Source organism: Solanum dulcamara, chromosome 1 (assembly GCF_947179165.1).
Source record: "Solanum dulcamara chromosome 1, daSolDulc1.2, whole genome shotgun sequence".
NCBI lineage: Eukaryota > Viridiplantae > Streptophyta > Magnoliopsida > Solanales > Solanaceae > Solanum > Solanum dulcamara.
This window is the reverse complement of record NC_077237.1, coordinates 79,743,786-79,764,224: the sequence shown is the minus strand read 5'-3', so window position 1 is coordinate 79,764,224 and position 20,439 is coordinate 79,743,786. Positions and strand designations below refer to the sequence as shown.

General features: G+C 37.5%; 2 protein-coding genes and 1 pseudogene across 2 annotated transcripts in view; 2 read left to right on the top strand and 1 right to left on the bottom strand.

Annotated features, from left to right (window-relative positions):
- Positions 1–807: 807 nt before the first annotated feature.
- LOC129889289 (uncharacterized) lies at positions 808–4,351 on the top strand (annotated as a pseudogene).
- Positions 4,352–4,466: 115 nt separating this feature from the next.
- LOC129894624 (importin subunit alpha-4-like) lies at positions 4,467–5,925 on the top strand. Its single transcript, XM_055970305.1, has 4 exons — positions 4,467–4,542; positions 4,881–5,012; positions 5,104–5,234; positions 5,664–5,925. Exons 1-4 carry the CDS (start codon positions 4,501–4,503, stop codon positions 5,923–5,925), a joined length of 567 nt encoding a protein of 188 aa, XP_055826280.1. The 5' UTR covers positions 4,467–4,500.
- A 916-nt stretch (positions 5,926–6,841) lies between these two features.
- The window catches only part of LOC129894618 (transcription factor ORG2-like), a 30,176-nt gene continuing 16,578 nt past the window's right edge, over positions 6,842–20,439 (bottom strand). Inside the window, exons 2-4 of the mRNA XM_055970302.1 lie at positions 9,933–9,939; positions 7,290–7,643; positions 6,842–6,931 (exon numbers count right to left, since the gene is read on the bottom strand). Of these exons, the coding sequence (XP_055826277.1) occupies positions 6,842–6,931; positions 7,290–7,643; positions 9,933–9,939 (451 nt within the window). The remainder of the gene's footprint in view (positions 6,932–7,289; positions 7,644–9,932; positions 9,940–20,439) is intronic.

Here is a 20,439-nt window from a genome sequence, read left to right as displayed (position 1 = left end):
TGGGTTTAACTTTGTATGAGCAATTACCAAATATCACACCATTTTTGTTGGAGTCGACTGCCTACAGGATCGAGCTTCTAATAAATAACAGTAATAAGTCTGAAACAAATAAGAATGTTTTAGCTTATAATCCTAGTCGATATGACATTTTTAATTTTTTTGGAACATCATGCAGAAGACGATTATCACTATAATCTTCCCCTTGATAGGCTTTTCAGTAATGGCATTGTAGACAATCTTATTGAATGTTGTCGATCAAGACATTGGCCCAGTCTTCGCGTGAGTATAATTCATTATAGTTTGATACATAGCAAATAATGTTTTGTAAATAAGAGCCCGTTTGGATTGGCTTAAAAAAAGTAACTTTTATGTTTGAAGTGTTTTTAGAATTTTGAAGTGCTGAAAGTTATTTTTATAAATAAGCAGTTGAGTGTTTGGATAAAAGTGCTTATGATGTGAATTTTAAGGTTAAAAGAATAAAAAAAAGGTAGTTTGAGAATTTAATTAAAATACAAGGGATATAAAAGTAATTTCCATGGTCAAAGAAAATGACTTTAAGCACTTTGAAAAAAAAATTTAGGAATCCTAACTTTTCATTTTTGACTGACTTTAAGAACTTTATGGCTTAAAGTCAGCATTAGGCAAACACGTCCAAAAGCTAAAAAGGGATTTTAAGTTGGTTTTGACCAACTTAAAGCCAATCCAAACGGGCTCTAAGACTAATTTATTATGTGGCTGATTTTACTCTTTTTTTTTTCTTAGGGCCGAGCTGCTGGGACATTACATGAATTGATTAGACGTGGAACAATGGCACAAAATCAGGAATTGCTTAGACGTGGTGTCATTCCTATTTTTCTGCAAATGCTTAATGATGAGGAAGCAATAGACCTTGATGATGAGGACTGGTTGGATGCCTTAGTAACTGTTCAGGTCCAATGCTAATTTTTCTGAAATCTTGTATTTATTTTCAATAAATGAAGTCCCAGTAAAACTGAGTTCCCATTCTTTTTCTGAAAAAAATTGCCATACCACATCTTAAATTTCTGTTTAAGATGTTTGATGAAATCCATGATAATGCCAGTTTGTTTGATAGAAATTAGGGGTGTCAAATGGACGGGTTGGGTTGAAATTGAGAATATTAAAATGGGTTGGAATAGAAATTGGATTGGGTCATGACCCATCCAAATTTTCTTTGGGCTCAAATGGGTTGGACTCGATTGGGCTCAAATTCGGGCTGAATCATGACCCGCCCAATTTGACTCGCTTAATCTCAATAATTTTAACATATTATTATTTACATTTTATAACCACAATTTGAATTTCAACTCATGAAAATAAAAATAAAAATTTACAAATTGATAGATTAATCTTAAAAGAAATAAAATAAATAGCAATTCATACATTTAATATGAGAAGATACATTATACTAATGCAAATAAAGAGCCTTAAAACGGGTTGAAATTGGAGATTAAGTTGAGCTCAATTGAAAATTCTTTTAAAATGGGTTAAGGCTTGAATGAGTTGAGATTGAACCTAATACAAATTATCTTGAGCCCAACCAACAAAAATTTGGACGGATCAACCTATATTTGGGCTCATTTTGACACCCCTAATAGAAATCACTATGAGAAATGGTTAATAGGAACTAGGAACACTTAGAATGAATGATAATTTAAGTTGGCAAACGTATGAATAATTCTGTCGTCCTGCTTTCATTCAAAGAGTCAGTTTGAAGAACAGCTGAAACTAACCATGAGTTTCAATGAGAAAGATTTATTGATTCTTTGGAATACAGTGGTAAACTGTGACTGCTGTAGACTGTTGATAATGATAAATCACTTACCATTCATGTCATTTAGAAGAGCCACGTCCCCTGTCATATTGATTTTTACCCTGCTTGTTGTATCTTTGTTTGGACCGCCCTCCCTTGCTGGAAAATCTGTTTCAGATTGATCTAATTAAGAAGTAAGCTCCTTAATAACGAAAAAATGAATAGTATAACCCTATGGCAATCTTAACTCAAACTCATTATTGCCAAGTAGCCTATCAACTAACAAAAAAAGATTTGCCTTATCATATCGTTTTTTTTATCAAGACTATAGGTAGTTCATTTATCTAAGAAGTAAACTCCTTCGGCATCCCTTGGAAAATGTTGGAAATTAGTGATTATCCTAGGATCTTGGATAGTGGTAACACATTTTGCTAATCCCTGGATTCACATTTAGTAGGGATTGCAAAGATCATGGTCAAATCTCCTTTCCAATCTCTGATAATGCCACCCATGCCAGCTTTCCCAGATAGTTGAAAGCTTCCATGTGAGTTCAGTTTAACCTTGTTGACTGTGCTCCTTGGGACAGGTATAAAAAAATCTCGATGAGTTCACAAATTTTTGGCTAAGGTAGATCCTATTTACAGGTTGGAAATGCCAGATTTTTAGAGTTGTTTTGAGAGACCACAGTGTAATAATAAACAGAGCTTATATTCACTTTCTCGTGATCCCAAAATTTTCAAGAGCTTACCCCTTTCCAGTGTTCCCAGCAGACCACTAAAGGGGTAATCTGAGTAGTAAGTTTATGGATATTATGAAGGACATCTTTAACACTTCTAGCATTATGTTTGATGCCTAAAGCACCCCCAAACAAACTCCATATCTTCACAGCAGCTTCACTCTCAGTAAAATCATGTTGGACTGTCTCAATTTTAGGAGAGGTATAGCAGAAACATCTTGACACTAGGTTGTTGCCAGATCTAAGAAAAACATCATCAATGGGGAGTTCTTTTATGGAGCATTCTCCAAGAGAGAAAGGATATTTTAAAAGGAATTCTTGACTGTTCATTTTTATCCCTTTCCTGTTGATAGACTGCTTTGGTATAAAATTTACCATCAGCATCAATTTTCCATATAGGGTAATCCCTTTCCTTCTGATTTTGATCACCAAGGTTCCTTGTATGATTGACCATCTCAGAAGGTAGAACTTCTTTTTAACTTGTCAATGTTCCGAGTTCCCTCATTGATATAGTCAACCATATTCTATTTGTGAGATTTATTTGGACAAGGGTAATTCTTAGCATGCAATTGCACCCTTCCCTGTCCAATTATCCCACCAAAAGTTGACTCCCCTTTGGTTGATAGGCCAAACTATGTTACCTTAATTTCAGCATGAACCTTAGCCATCAGGAGGTGTTTCTATGTGTATGATTGACCACTTCTCCACTTCTTTGCCACCGGATGAGTATACCTGCAGTACATGTTCTTATGAAGGAGCTCCAAAGATTGTACTGAAATCTTGTATATAGTTTACCAAACAATGTAGGTTTTTGTATCTCCTAACTTATTTTTTGAATTTTTTCTAAAGGCTGTGAAGGATTTGGCTTTATTGTCAACTAAATTACATGTTGGAAGTGATTTGGTTAGAGCATTTGTTGAGCAAAATCTGTGTGGAAGGCTGATGTTACTGTTGAGGTAAGATTCTCTCTTTTAAATCGAAGTATCATTATGCATGCTTGTGGTCTACTGTTTTTTTCTTCTTTGTTTTTTTGATCTTTTTTTTTATTTGAGCTTTATGTGATCTACTAAATTGGGGTTATCATGATAGGAATCCTAAACGCACAGTAGTTGTAAATGCGTTGACATTTGTGGAGAACTTTCTTACTAGAGGAGGTGAAGATCAGATACAGGTACTACTTACCTATCCCTCATTCATTTCAAAGCATTTGTAGTGTTTTCATCATCATTTATTGTTATACTAAGTGGTCCTCTTATAATTAGAGTTCTATGTGTTCTAGGTTCTTCTTGACAACCAAGTTTTGCATCACCTGAGACTTGTAACTGATAATCCTGCTGGGTCCAATGTATGTGCACAATATAGGGCAGCAGAGGCTTTGGGGAATTTCGCTCGTCGTTCAATAAGGTGTAGGGACCTCGTCATTGATAGTGGTGCAAATCTCATCCCATTATTTCGAGTTCTAAGTTGCCTAGTCACAGATGCAATGAACATTGAACCAGCAGCCATGAGTGCTGCAAGGACAATAGGATACTTGTGCTTTGGTAGTCCATCACCACCATTTGATAAGGTTGAGTAGGAGATAGTTTATGTTCTGTTCTTTGAGATCTATCACACACATCACTAATTTCATTTATGCTCATACACGCTACATTGTTGTTATTTCAGTTGAGGCCATCATTACCGATCCTCCGGTTTCTCATTAATCGACTGGAGCCTCTTATAGGAGAAAGAGCAAGTCCTGCTATTAAGCATGCATGCTTGATTATTGCATGTCTGGCACGCGGTGGATTTGATCCTATAAATGCGCTGATTGATGGAAATATGTGCCCAAGGCTGGTGATTCTTTTGGTGTAAATTCTCCTTAAGACGATAATTTTTGTGTGCTAATAGTTAAGATAAAATGTTAAGCTAGTATAACATAGAATCTAATTGATAAACTTGAGGTTATGACAGACATCCTGACAGTGACGTAGTTGCAAGTGCGCTGAAGGTTATGGAGAACTTCTTTAAGAACGGAACTGAGAATCAAATTCAGGTAATTTCATTGTACCATATAACATGCAACAGCTAAACCAACAATTATAACCTCCTACTATAATTTTTGTTGTATTGAATTTGAATAATTGAAATCCTATTAAATAATAAATTATTACTACTATAGTACTATGAATGTGGTTAACTGAAAATAATGTATGATCTCAATGTAATTACGTCTTTTCACCTCTTAACTAAGGACCTTGTTGCACGTACCGAAACTTGTTTGTACGTATTAAAGAAGGATGAGAAAATTAGCAATGTGTGGTCTGTTATTTTGTGAATGAAAAGTCTACTTCATCATGAGGAATTAAAGTGAACCCTTTAAATGTTTTCTAGGTTCTACATGGAAACCAAGTTCTTCAACGTTTTTCAGAAATTCTAATCAATCATGAGAACCGACCTTTCCATCTGAAGTATGTTTGTCGTGCCATCGCAAATATAGTGAATTACCGGAGCAGTCAAATCCAGGTTCATTTCCTGACATGTGCAATGTTTTTGTAGAATATTCTTCGAGACATTCTATATGAATGTTATTAACTAACCTTATTCTATGAAACAGAGAATGGTTGATGCAGCTATCTTCCCTCCTATTATTCAAATTTCAATTAACCAAGAGGTTGGTGATACCAAAAATGAGGCTATGTACGCCATCTCAATTGCTGCCAGGAGAGGATCTCACGAGCAGATTAGGTACAATCTTCTTTTTGAGATTCTTCATAAGTGTGCTGTAGTTTCCTTATATATGTGTATGTCTGTCTAATGTCCTCTTGTGTGTATATAGTTATATAAATATTTGTGTGCACGTGTGTTGTATCATTGTGAAGTTGCACTGCATATTTTATTAAAATAATTGGCTCAAGATTTAACAATATGTATGTATACCAATACTTGGCTTGTTCCCTGTTGGTATATCCGCTTATTGAGATTTATTGTAAACTGTGCTACTACAAGTAGCTATCTTTAATGTTGTGATCATGACTTCTAGGGAAATTAGAAGCCAATTTTCGTCCTTGATTGAAATGTTCATGTTGGGCATTAGTGTTAATTCTAGGATATGGTTAGTGTGTTTTACTAATCTGATTTGGAAGGTCTCAAATATGTTTATTCGGTATTGCTCAGACACTTGGTAGATCATGGTTCAATTGCAGTACTTTCTCGGGGCCTTCTGTGTGAAGGTTACACTAGAAGAGCCTCTTGTTTCCATGGGCTCCGCAGTATTCTAAGGGTTGGAGAGGCTCATAAGGTAGATGGTGTGAACATCTACACACAGATGGTCACCGAGAACGGCGGGCTTGCTAGGATCAAGAGTCAGAGGGATGACCCTGATGTCGGAGGGATAGCAAGAAGATTGTTGAGCTCGTACTGGCCTGGGGAAGTATGATATAATTTGACTTTTTGTTCAGACCGCTAGTGTTGTGTACTTAAAAACATAGTTTTGTATATCAGTGGTACAGTGTGATATACTATAAAATGTCTCAAGGTCGATACTAGTGTTTTATGTTGGCGTAGTTTTTGCCTTCTAGGCTACTAGTGTTGTGTACTCTGCTTTTTTTTCAGAGTACAAATTGTTTTGAATCTGTTAGTGTGGGGCGGCCAGTTAATTCACTATCCTCATGTGCGAGTGCGACTGTCCTGTTGTCTTTGGTTTTTCTATGTGCTAAGCTCTAATGTAAAAGCCAAAAGAGTGATGCTTTACAATTGCTAGAGCTCATTGCTTGTTGAATATTAATTGTTCTGTCTTTGACTGATTGTTATGACTTCATGGCGTTAATTAGTCCATTGATTTGCAGATTTGTCAGTGCTACCTAAGGTACTTCCCTACCTCAAACTGTTTTTCAGAAACAGCGGTTAATTTAAATTTTTAAAGTACAGTCAAATCTCTTTATAACAGTCATTCTCTATAACAACATATCACTATAACGGTCTATTCTTTGGAACCGACTTTCATAGTATGTTATATTATATAACATCATCTCGCTATAGCAGTCAAAAGATATGGACCAAATCATAGAACTCCCTATAAGAAAAAAGGATAATTTGATGCGTCAAAGATGGGTTTCACCCATTGCTGCTTGTTTTCACGCTTTCTGACACAGAACTAAAAACGAATTCATAAAGGACTACAAAACTAATTGATCGACCTAGATTTGCGGAAATGGTGATCACAATAACAGGGTAAATAAAATGACATTTACATTTTTGTATTGCTCTTGGGTCTTGTCCTAGAGGAAACAGATGGGAAAAAAGAAAAGAAAAGTGTAATTACAATGTTTTTCAATAAACATAAATCTAGAAATTCATTGTAATAATAGGTTTTCTTCATTCTCAAAATAAGATGAGAGCTTGTCTCGTAACATGCCAACCTCAACTACCGTTGTTCCTTTAACCTGTTGACCAAAACAATTTTAAAAAAAAACACAAAATAAGGAAAAAGACTATATATAAACAAAAAGAAATATATCGAGTGTAATCTCATCAGTGAGGTATGAAGAAGGTAGAGTGTACGCAGATCTTACCCCTACCTCGTAGAGATAGAGAAATTATTTCTGACATCTCTCTTAATCCTCTATTCATTTTCTTTTCTTTTTTCCCTATTCTCTAAATCAACCATACCTAAGATTGTGTTACTCGAATCCTCCAAAAAAGTCGTCGCACTGCGAAACACATCCGACAACATTTTTGCAGGATCCAAGCAACAGATGGAATTTAAGCAATAGAAACAAATAAAAGGATATTTAATAATACCTGAATATGCAAGGTATAGAATACCCTATCTTCAAAAGTTCCAAAAGAAGTTGCATTTAGAAGAACAATTCCTTCATCTTCTAATACTGAAATAGCCTCACCAATGGAACATTTATTGTTCTTCAAAGTTGATATTTGAACCACTATTTCTTTATCACCTAATTTACTTGGTGAAATTACTAATGAAGAATTCTCAATTCCTCCTCTTCTTTTTTGCTTGTTTAAATCAACTGAATTTTCTCTACTGTAAATAGTTGTTGATATAAATTCTTCTTTCTTTTGAATCAATCTTTCCACTAACTCTGGTATGTACTTTAGAATTCTTGCAATTGTTGATGGAATGCTCAACTTTTTCTGTAAACATTAAGAATAATTAACAAGTGAAATAAATTAATTTTATTTCTTAAAATAACAAGTAATAGAGTAGTTGTGTAATTCCATGGACAATGTTTATTTACATTAAAAATGTATTAAGTTTGTAATACGCAATGCGTGTGGAAACCATGGCATGCACGAGCCTTGAGTCAAACTTTACTTATAAGCTCGAGTAGTTAGTGACGATGTCACGTGTATGTAAGCATGTTTAATTAATTAGAAATTTTAACGTAGGGAGCGCGGACTGACTAAGGCGGGTCACTCAGAAAAAACGTTTAGTGGTTATTTTCAGTATTTTAATGAGAATTTGTTTTTCAACATGCGTTTTTTATCATTAAGCTAGTTCGCTGAGAAAATCATGTTTTACAATATAATTTTTTCATTGATTTGCGGAGGAAAAAGATTTTGTTTATCGTAGTGCAAACTTCTAGATTAACAAACTTTTGCAGAAGGTGTATGAATATATATATGATATTTCAGATAAATCTCACAGCAGATGAGAGAAGAAAGTAAAGAACTTTATAGGACATAAGCACAAATTCATATCGTACACATTAGTATTGGTATAAACCACCCTTTCTCGCATTCGACTATATCAAGAGCCCTTGAATCTAGAGTTGCTTGTCGTTCGAAACAAGCATTTCCACGACTCTTATCTCCTAGTTAATTCTGTTTTACTTAATTCCTCTTTCATGGCCATATATGTTTCTGGCTAAGGAATGAAAAATCTTTCTTCTATAACATGAATTCAATTTTTGGGCTCGGTGTTGATATAGCCTGAAGAATTTAATCAAACACTTAGTTTGCAGGATCATTGAATTCGTTTCAGTAGTCAGAAAGTGTAATCACATACTAATACGAACTAGTATTCATTGAATATTAAAATTCAAAATACACCTCATATATATCCATGCATCTTGAACGATAAATTTTGATGAAAACTAACTACTCATGCAACATACATATGTGATGTCAAATATTCACTCCAATAAATTTTGATGAAAATCAACATGTCTATGTATTCATTGAATATTAAAATTCAAAATACACCTCATATATATCCATGCATCTTGAAGGATAAATTTTGATGAAAACTAACTACTAATGCAACATACATATGTGATGTCAGATATTCACTCCAATAAATTTAGAACAATAGCTAACTCAGGTGAAGAGTATATTGTTAAAATTTAAGCCAGGTGAATATCATTATCCCTAGATTCATTGATCCAATCATATATTATTCAAATAGGGAGAGTCAATACAGATTATCAAAACTAGAGATTAAATCTAGCGACTTGTATTACTTTCATCCGATATGGAGGAAGGTCTAAAGCCCACACATGAACGCTGAAAATTAGTCATGAAGACCATAGAGAATAATCTCTATCACCACTATATCATAGTCGAGTAATTTTTCATTAAAATTAATTTTTAAGATACAAAAAAATATCCAAAACATCATCTAAATGATCTCAAATTGCCAAATCACCACATAATAGTGAGTATTTTTAATTTGATCATTTCTTATGAACTTACCGAATTTCAAATCAATCTGAGTAAAAAAGATATTTATCTCCAAAGCTATGATCAAATTCAGATTCAAACAATTTAAGGAAAAATAATCAAATCTATATCCTTATCATATATCAATTCATGTTAAATTATCATGTGTATTCATATACCACATTTAACATAAATAAAATCGATATAAAGGATTGTTTTCATACTAACTCACATTTTAATCCAAAAGAACAACTTAAAATTCATCTTAACGACCTCAAGAACCATAAACGCATAGCAGTGAGTATTTCTTACTAGATTGTTTCCAATGAACTTACCAAATTTCAGGTCAATTGGAGTCTAAAAAACTTTATTTCCAAAGCTATGACCAAATTCAAATTCAAATTCAAGTGATTTAAACATTTTTAGGAATTAAAATAATATGATCTACATTCTTATCACATATCAATTCATGTTAAATCACCATGTGTAATCATGTTTCATATTTAATATAAACATAACTGACATAAAGAATGATTTTATCAAATTCAAATCAAATTTTAATTTGACAAACTACCTAAAATCATCTAAACAATTTTCGATGAAACCATCAAATTTCAAGTCAATAAGAGATCATAAAATTCATGACCACCTAAACTATGACCAAATTTGAAACTAATCGTTTTAGGCATAGTTAAAGATTAAAATAACTTGATTTAGATATTTTTTTTCTTTTAATAATTATCTCATGAGCATAAGATATACAGTGTGTCTTTCCATTAGCTAAGACACACAACACTAAAGTGAATCCTATTTATTAATCTTAATTCTCAATTCATGCATTGTAGTCTCATAGGTAGTACTTTTTCCCCTTTTGATGCTTATGGTGACTCTTATTTAGGCTATTCCTTTTTTTCATATTGTTTTTACCTTTTCTGCTCAATCGACCTATGATGCCTACTGGGTCCCTATTGTCTTGGTACTCATACTACACTTTGCATCTACTTTTGTGATGCAGGACCGAGCACCACACCATGGATAGATCGAGCCTGTTGCAGTCAGCTTTGGAGACTAGGGTGAGCACTTGGCGTTTTTGGATCATTTCTGTCTCCTTTAGTATGGATGGCCCGTCTTTTGCCTTTTGAGACCAGTCAATTATTGTATATATTTTCGGTCCACTTTTAAAACTTGTACTCATCTTTTATTTTGTAGCAGCTCTATACTTGTGACTTCCGGGTTTTGGGAGGGATCTTTAGTTGTTTATATCATGTTTTGGTTTACTTTTGTTTATTCTTTCTGCCTATCTTTATAATTCGCCACTCTTGTTTAGTTTCTGCCCTCAAACCCATTACTTGAAGTTCCGAATTGACGGGTTGGCTTACCTACTGGTGGGTTATAGTAGGTGTCATCATGACCTGAGGAATTGGGTCGTGATAAGTCATGATTCAAAATAAGAAAACAAATTATTTGAGGAAGCTAAGCCACCAAGGGAAACACATTGAATGACCACAACATTTATCATGTGAATACCATCTAATTAATTTTTTTTAAAAAGAAAAATTACAAGAAAGGGGTTTAAATCGTGATGTAAATCATCAAGGTGAAAAGCCCTAATAAGCAGTACTTAGCTTCCTTTTTGTTTTTTTCTGATTAAAAAATTGAGTTTAATCATTAAAACTAAATACTGTGTTGCTGCCGCCATCAACATGTACAACATTCAATTCCTTTTGTTTTACTAATCACCAAAACAAAGGCTTTTTAACAAAGATTTCTTTAACCAAACAAACGAGGAATCTTAAGTCCGGTGTCATAGACAACTTTACTGTCAGACGAAATATGAACGTTGAATGAATTTACTACGACACTCACTTTGACCGAAAACGTAAAATTCGAAACATGTAGTGCAATCACACGTACGTATATCCTTTTTAAGTTATCTATTTAGATCGAAGCTAGGCTCTTGATGCCAATTGTTGAAACACTATATGCACAGCGGAAGCATACTAGAATCATACTGCTTACATGAATAATAAATAACACATATGTTTATGCTACAACACATATAAGCATGCTAGAACACATAAACTTTCTGAAATTTAATTCGATAAATACCTCTTGAAGTGTGAGCAAATACCTTCAAGCAAATCTCCAAATCAGACTGCAGTTCTACCTTCTTCTACAGTGATCCCAAGTTCACAGCTGAACTCTCTCAATAGTTTGGTGGGCAAATATCGCATAGAAAACATTACCTCTATCATTTTCTTTTTTTTAGGTTAGGAGAACCCCTATTTATAGGGACCTTTTCCCAGTCCAAAAAAGGAGAAGTGAAGAAACCTAGACCACCTAACGATTTCAAGAACCAGGTTCTTGAATAGTGATACGAAAGTAAAACTGTAAAGACAAGGCACAAAATTTATTGTGGAAAACTTCCTTACTCAAGGGAAGAAAAACCACAAACTACACCTCATAGGATTTTCCTCCAAACTTCACTAACTTTCAAAGAACAGTTTAGATTACAACTTAACAATCAAGAAGCTAATTCAAGTACTTAAACTCTAACGATTAACTATAATCGCAACTCAAACTCTCCAAGAAGTCAAACACACTTCTTGTTACAAGCCTCACTTTCTACCTTAGAAAATTATAACTCAATAATATTCCTAAGTAGATTTTAAACACATGAATTAACTTTGAGAAAGAAAACTTAACTCTAGTTCTTCTTTCTTCAATGTTTTGCTCTTAAACTGCTGCTTTACCTCTTGCTTAACAGAAAAACTCTCTATGTCAGATGACCAAGAAGCGGCTGTAATTAATGTCGTAGCTTCCATTTTATAGTGTGTGCAAGCATAAACCTGATTGAGTCCTATTTGGAAAACTATTTGTCCACCTAATTCTTTTCCTTTTAGGAGTCCTCATTATAAGAGTCCTTATTATATCGTTTTTCTTGTTTGCTACTGTTGAATTTTTATTTCCTTTTTGCTGTAGCTTTGTGTTTTAATCTTTATGTCCTGCAACGTGTATGAACCTGGTTCACCTTTGTCATTATCAAAACCCAGAACATTGTTGGGTCATCAAGAAGAAAATAGAATTCTGAGTTCTAGTTAAATATGGGCACTATAGGGACCACGGAATTAATTATTGAGGCTCCTTATTATGGAAATAATTCAAAATAATTAATTTGAATTATTCTTACCATAATAAATTACAAATCATTCCACTAAAAAGTCATAATTGCACTCCTCCATTTATATTTTTGAAATTTCCCATTAAACAATTATGTACTTCCCCATGTTAAGATTACAGATACTAATCAATAAATTAAATTGCTAATGAATTTAACTTAAAGATTAATTTTTTTAGAGCACTGCTTAACTTATTTCATGTGTCGGATTTATAAATTCACTTGCAAGGTTTGACATGATAAAAACTTATAACCTTCTCAAAAAGGCATATCATAAATCTCTATATCGAGGCATGAATTTCATTAATATATATTATTATTATCCAATTTATTAGACATATTGACCCATTACTTGACGTTCTGGGTTTACGGGTTGGCTTACCTACTGGTGGTTTACAATAGGTGTCATCATGACCTGAGGAACATCGAGTTGTGACAAGTTGGTATCAGAGCCCCAGGTTCGTTGGTCTCACTTGTATAGAGCTAATGTTTAGTAGAGTCTTGCAGATGGGTGCGGAGATATCCGTAACTTATCTTCAGGAGGCTACAGGATGTTATTAGGAACATTCTCTATGTTGTATCATTTTGTGCAGTGTTGTGTCTTATTGATTTCCTGAAATCTCATTTGTTCCACTCTTTCGCAGGGATGGTTCGTACGCGCGGTACCACCGGTCGTGATGACGCACCAAGGCCTGGCAAGCCTAGAGGCCGGCCCCGTGGGATAGGTAGGGGAGCAGCACCAGCTCCCGAACCGGAGATAGAGCCGAAACTAGTAGAAGAGCATCAGGACGCTCCTATTCCTCCTAAGCCAGAGGGACCACCACTAGCAACACATTCCCAACTGCTCTAGTTATGACCCCAGCACTGCTTTCGATTGCGTAGGTCCGCACAGCTATTGGGGTTGTACCACAAGCCCCAACCCCAGTAGCAGGCATAATTGCACCGCGGGATCTGCCCGCCCAGCCAGCACCTGAGGTTCAGCTGCCTCCACCAGTTATTGCACCCCCGCCAGTAGTTTCGGAGGGTGTGATATCATTTCATAATCAGAAGATGTTAGGGGTATTTCAGAGGTTGTCGGCCTCGATATTTTGTAAAGCCATTGGCGAGGATGCCACGGAGTTCTTGACTACCTATCAGGAGCAGCTCCATTCCTTGGGTCTTGTGGAGTTAAGAGGTGACGACTTCACTGCTCACCAGTTCAGAGGGGCAGCCCGACAGTGATGGCGCTCTTATTTGCAGTCAGGCCAGCTGGGTCACCACTATTGATATGGACCCAGTTCTCAGAGGCTTACCTGACTCGATACATCCCTAGGAGTGTTAGGGACCGACTTCGAGATCAGTTTACTTGGTTGAAGCAGGTCCACATGATAATTACAGAGTATGAGGCCAGATTTTATCAGCTTTCCCGACATGCCACTATGATTCTACCCACTAAGGAGGAGTGGGTACGATGTTTTGGTTAAGAAGTATAATTTTAAAAGGACTTATTGAGGATGACATCCAATAACTTTATTGAGAATTAAAACTATAATTGGGACCATGGAACTATATGCCAGGCATTATTTCTGTTTCGAGTCATTTTCACTATTTAAGGACCTTGAAGAAAATGCCAATGTGCTATATTTTAAAAAGGGGCCAATGGGTTAATAAATAGGGTAGATAAAATGCCTTTTTATAGTACTATTTTTGTTTTCTTTTGGGAGTTTTCTCTTTTCTTTAATTACTTAGAATTTGGATAGAATTTAGAGATGCCCACATTATAATCATGTCACACCCTGGGAGGATACCCTAGACGTGGTCGGCACTCGAAAACCATTGCTGGTGTCACGCCCCAAGAGGGTACTCTAGACGTGATCGGCACTTAAAAGCCATTTCTGACCTTCAAGCGAACCACCTAACTCAATCATTCCATCATTAAGTCATGTACGCTCAAAGGAAGGTTCAATTATAACATGCTATTTACAATATGGGGGCCGAAGGCCAAACATGTTTAACTCAACAAAATAAGTATAATAGGACTCCTCAAAATAACAGTTTAACCTCCCCACACTCTAGTCTATGAAGCCTCTACCAAAGTCTGGAAGGTGCCAATGACAATCCCATGGCTACCAACAATCAAAATACAAAGACAAAACGAAACTATGCAAGGAGATCAAGATCCTCCGGAAACTAGGAGGACTCACCAACTAGCTGGGAGTGTATATGGATCTTCAACGGAGAGCCGGTTGATGATCTCTAGTACCTGTCTCTGCATCATGAAACGATGCAGGCCAAATGGTGTCAGTACATGGAATGTACGAGTATGTAAAATGGCCGGATGAAACAAATATCAAGAAAACATCAACATCAACTCAGGGTCTCAACTCATACATACATAACAACTCACTCAAGTGTCCTAAGTCTAACAAGAATAGTTTAGACGGGACTAACTCATAAGCCACTCAACTCAACTGACTCAGAGCACTATCAAGACCTAAATGGAAGTTTCTCTTATCCGACAACCATCACCTATGAGCCGGTGATAGTATAACAATCAGACGTTGTTGCCACGTCCGTCCATACCTTGCCGGGGCATGAACGCCTCCCTAATCATTGATGTCATCGATTAGTCAAGTCCTATCATTTCAGGACAATAAAATGGGAAACATCCAACTTTAACGGTTCGATCCCATGGGAAGTATCCGACTTTAACAGTTCGATCCCTACCTATGTTGGCAGCGTAGTTTCTGGGGTTCGAGTATGGACTATACTCTTACCCGCTTCGGTGCTCGATACTCCTCCCATGAATCCATGCTCATAAGACTCTCTCCAATCATCTCAAACAAGCCCTCACGACTAGTTTCATGTGAGACATTGCCAACTCATCAACTTTATTCTCATTTCAACTCAATTAAGTCATAATGGCAAGTTCCATTTAGGACCTCGTCCACTCTTCAATTCTATCCTCCAATTAACTCAATCAAGCCTCATTTAAATAAGCATTTATGACATCTCCTCAAGACTCATCACAACTCTATGACTTTAGCTCAACAATTCAAGTAGAATAACACATTTAAGGAAATTGACTTGAGCAACATAATCACATGGCTAAAGAGATCAACAAAACATAATAACAAGTCATCTCCATCAAATCATACTAACATGAAGGTTTTAGGAGCTTCTTAGCTCAACAACATCAACACATATAGCATCAAATAAATAGGGGACAAAACTCATTCAAACATAAACCATACCAAGAAACTCCATTTCCATGGACATCTAACCTCAAAGCAAGAGTAGGGCACATGGGTGGACTCAACCCATATTTTGGATAGCCTTACATACCTTAGTGAAGACTTGAAGAAAACCTTGATGTTGGGTCTTCAATGGAGGACTCAAATCTTGAAGCTCTTGGAACTCTTCTTGTTGGAAATAGAGAAGAAGAAGCACAGAGAGAGAGGAAAACTCCTAGGGCTTTTTAGAGAGAGAGAGAGAGAGGCTGAAAAATATGATCTCAAAATGGTCTAGGGTGATACATATATAATTTGGGTAAGTTCCTAAATTTCCCCTTCTCAAAAGTTCTGAAAATAGGCAAAAATACTCCTGGCGCGATAGTTGTAACACCCCTCAAATTTTTTCCCTAAGATTTGGACCCTTCTTGTATTCGGGTAGGGTCGGACTCAAGTATTGTGGAGCCTTTGCATGAGTAAGACGAGTTGTTGAGAAATGTTACAGCATTAGAGGTGATGTGGGGTCATGAAGGACCCCTAGGACCAAATTTTAACCCAAAGATTCGTCGTGACTAAGTTTGAGGAGGAGTTCACTTGAGGGGTTGACTTCTAACGACCCTATCATTTGATAGATGACGATCTGGGTGGCCCACGATCTATTAAATCAAAGTTCGTCGAGTCTTCTTTCCAACGCCACCAAGAATGCGAATTTTCGAGTTCGGAGTTGAAAGATATAACGCTCCTAAGACGAACTAGCGCGGTAGGAATTTCATTTTGGCCTAGGTTGCAACTGCTGGGGAAATGACCTTGGCGCTGTAAGGGCGCGACGCGCCACTATCGCGCCAGAAACATGCCTCAGTAGTTAGGTCCTTGGCGCGACGCGCCACTAAAAGTTGTGCAGGGTTTTTCAGGCCAAATTTCCAAAACCCAGAAACTTTGGCCTTGGCGCTATAAGGGCGCAACGCGCCACTATCGCGCCAGAAATATGCCTCAGTAGTTTTTTCCTTGGCGCGGCGCGCCACTACGAGGTGTGCAGGTTTTTAGGCGTAATCGGCCTGGCGCTGCAATGGAGCGATGCGCCACTATCGCGCCAGGTGCATTTTTGCCTATTTTCAGAACTTTTGAGAAGGGGTAATTTAGGAATTTCCCCAAATTATATATGTATCAACCCTAACACATTTTGGGATCATTTTCAATCCCTCACTCTCTCTCTAAAAGCCCTCGGAGCTTCTCTCTCTCTCTCTCTTCTTCTTCTTCTCCATTTCCAACAAGAAGAGTCCAAGAGCTTCAAGATTTGAGTTCTCCATTGAAGACCCAACACCAAGGTTTTCTTCAAGTCTCCATTAAGGTATGTAAGGCTATCCAAAACATGGGTTAAGTCCACCCATGTGCCCTACTCTTGCTTGAGGTTAGATGTTCATAAAAAATGGAGTTCCTTGGTATGGTTTATGGTTGAATGAGTTTTGTCCCCTATTTATTTGATTCTATATGTGTCAATGTTGTTGAGATAAGAGGTTCCTAAAATGAGCCCTTATGTGAGTATGAGTTGATGAAGAAACGAGTTGTTGAATATGTTTTATTAATCTTCTTAACTATGTAGATTATGATAAAGGATGTTATTTTCTTAAAAATATTGCTTATTATAAAATGTCAATTTAAAGTCTTGAAATTGTGATAAGCCTCAAAGGTTTCTCAAATGGATGGAAGAAATGATTGATTATATCTAGATGATGCTATATATATGCATTTAAATTTCTCTTGAAGATGTGATTGAGATTGATCAGATAGTATGATTGGAAGAGATTGATTGTGATAGAGTTGATGAGTTGACGAGGTTGTAATGAGACTTGTCGATATGATTTGATTGAGTTGATTGGATGGAGTTTTATGAGCATTGAGTCTTGGGAGGAGTATCGAGCACCGAATTGGGCAAGAGTATAGTCCATACTCGAACCCAATAACTGCGTCGCCAAACATAGGAGGGATGGAACCGTCAAGTCGGATGCTTCCCCGAGAGATTTGTCCTGACATTATAGGACCTGGTTGGATTGGATCCATGATTGGTTGATTCGTTCATACCCTGGCAAAGTATGAACAGATGCGGCAACAACGTCGGTTTGTTGTACTTTCACTGGCTCATAAGTGATGGTTGTCGGTTAAGAGAAACTCTTAAATAGGTCTTGATAGTACTCTGAGTCAGATTGAGTTGAATTGTATGTGATTGGTCCCGTCTAAATCATATTCTTGTTTAGACTTAGGACATTTGATTGAGTTGGTATTCCTCTTGAGTTGAGCTTCCGAGTTGATTTGATTCTTCCTTGATGTTCATTGTATTCGGCCATTTTACATACTCGTACATTCCATGTACTGACGTTTTTTGGCCTGCATCATTTCATAATGCAGAGACAGGTACTAGAGATCATCAACCGGCGCTCCGTTGAAGATCCACATACACTCCCAGCTAGTTGGTGAGTCCTCCTAGTTTCCGGGGGATGTTGAGCTTTCTTGGACAGTCTGTTGTCGTTTCTCTTATTTTGATTGTTGGTAGCCATGGACTTGTCATTGGCACCTTTCAGACTTTGATAGAGGCTTCATAGACTGGAGTGTGGAGAGGTCAAACTGTTATTTTGAGGAGTCTTATTTTATTGTCTTGTTGGGTTGTAAATGTTTGGCCTTCGGCCCCTATATATGAATAGTATTTCTTTAATTGAGTTTTCCGCTAAGAGAATGTGATTGATTAAATGTGTGACTGGACCAGGTGGTTCGCTCGGAGGTCAGAAATGGCCTTCGAGTGCCAGCCACGCCTAGGGTACCCTCCCGAGGCATGACAAACATGGTATCAGAGCCTAGAGTTCAAGTGTCCTAGGGAGTCTATGAAGCCGTGTCTAGTAGGGTCTTGCTTATGGGTGTGTTGTGCACCACACTTATAATCAGGAGGCTATAAGACATTAGGAATTGTTTCACTTCTTTCATACTCTAACTTCGTGCGATAGAGTTAAACTCTATAAAACTCCTTTTTAATTCGTGCATTTGTACGTTACAGATAATGCCTCCTAAACGTACTGCTAGCAAGAGAAATGTTGATAACGCCGAGATGCCCCAAGCAGAGGTACGTCCAGCAAGGGCTAGGGGCCGACCTGCGAGGTATACGGAGGCACCCCAAGTGCCTGCTACTCCACCTGCACCCACATCAGAGGCATAATTTCGTGGGGCGATTGTAATGCTCACGCACTTAATAGCTGCCCGAAGTGGTAATCAGAGTTCGCCGACTCTTAGCTCTAGTTCCCAAGAGACATCTGCTGCCACTAGAATTAGAGACTTTCTGAGGATGAATCCGCTGGCATTCATGGGTTCTAAGGTTGATGAAGATCCCCAAAACTTTATTGATGAGATGTGGAAAATTCTAAAATCTATGCATGCTACGGAAATTGAGGGGGTTGAGTTGGTGTCTTATCAACTCAAAGATGTGGCAAACATTTGGTATAACCAATGGGAATAAGGTAGGGGCGAGGATGCCGAACCTGCTAGGTGGGATGAATTTGAGGGAGCCTTTCTTGACCACTTCTTTCCCCGAGAATTGAGGGAAGCGAAAGTGGAGGAATTTGTGAATCTAAAGCGGGAGGTTATGACTGTTAAGGAGAACGGCCTGAAGTTCATCCAGCTGTCCAGGTATGCTTCCGAAATGACCCCAGATATGAGGTCAAAGATGAGGAAATTTGTCTCCGGTTTGGAGAGACATGTGAAGAAGGAATGCAAAGCGGCGTTGTTAATCTCCGATATGGATATTTCAAGGTTAATGGTGTACGCCCAACAGGTGGAGGAGGAGAAGAGAAAGGACAGAGAGGAGCATCTGAGAAAGAAGGCAAGATCAGCTGGGCATGAGAATGAGCAGAGGCAAAACAAGGGCAACAGGTTCTTCTTCCAGAAGAGGCCTTCCAACTATGCCTCATCTACCGCCAGTGCACCGATGCCGCAGAATAGGTATGATCGGCAGGGACAAGGTCGCCAGAATTTCAGACCCTAGGGTTCTCAATCCCAAGCTAGCATGGGTCAAGGTGCACAAGGGAAGTCACCATGTGTTAAGTGTGGGAAACTCCACTTGGGAGAGTGCAGAGAGGGGAAGGTTGGTTGTTATAAATACGGCCAAATAGACCATTTCCAGAAGGAGTGTCCAGCATAGGGGAACAGAGCCCAGTTCTCTACCACCGCACCGCCAGCTAGGGGTAATCAGAGGGGCGCTACTTCAGGTACGAGTGGAGGTACAAACCGCCTATATGCCATGGGTAGTCGCCAAGATCAGGAGAACTCTCCAAACGTCGTGACGGGTATGATTCGAGTCTCTTCTTTTGATTGTTATGTATTGATGGATCCGGGTGCCACCCTATCTTTTGTGACTCCTTATGTGGCTAGTAAATTCAATAAAATTCATGAACGTCTTTTTGAGCCTTTTAGTGTGGCCACTCCTGTCGGTGATTCTGTCTTAGCTGAGAGAGTCTATAGAGATTGCACTATGTCCATTTATCACAGGGATATCTTGGCCGACCTAGTTGAGTTGAACATGGTTGATTTTGATGTGATCCTTGGCATGGACTGGCTCTATATCTGTTATGCCCCTATTGATTGTAGAACTCAGATTGTCACGTTCAAATTCTTGAATGAGGCTGTCATAGAGTGGAAGGGTAGTCCTGTTGCGCCTAAGGGTAAGTTTATTTCATACCTTAGGGCCAAGGAGCTAATCTCAAAAGAGTGTATTTATCACCTTGTCCGAGTGAAAGATGACAATATTGAGTCTCCATCCCTTGAGTCGGTTCCGATTGTCAACTAGTTTTCGGATATCTTTCCTGAAGATCTGCCTGGAGTCCCTCCGGATAGGGAGATTGAA

Coding starts and splice junctions, on each gene's coding strand:
- LOC129894624 (XM_055970305.1), top strand. CDS start 4,501: ATGGAGAACTTCTTTAAGAACGGAACTGAGAATCAAATTCAG. Junction 4,543..4,880: donor GAACTGAGAATCAAATTCAG/GTAATTTCATTG, acceptor AATGTTTTCTAG/GTTCTACATGGAAACCAAGT. Junction 5,235..5,663: donor GGATCTCACGAGCAGATTAG/GTACAATCTTCT, acceptor GGTATTGCTCAG/ACACTTGGTAGATCATGGTT.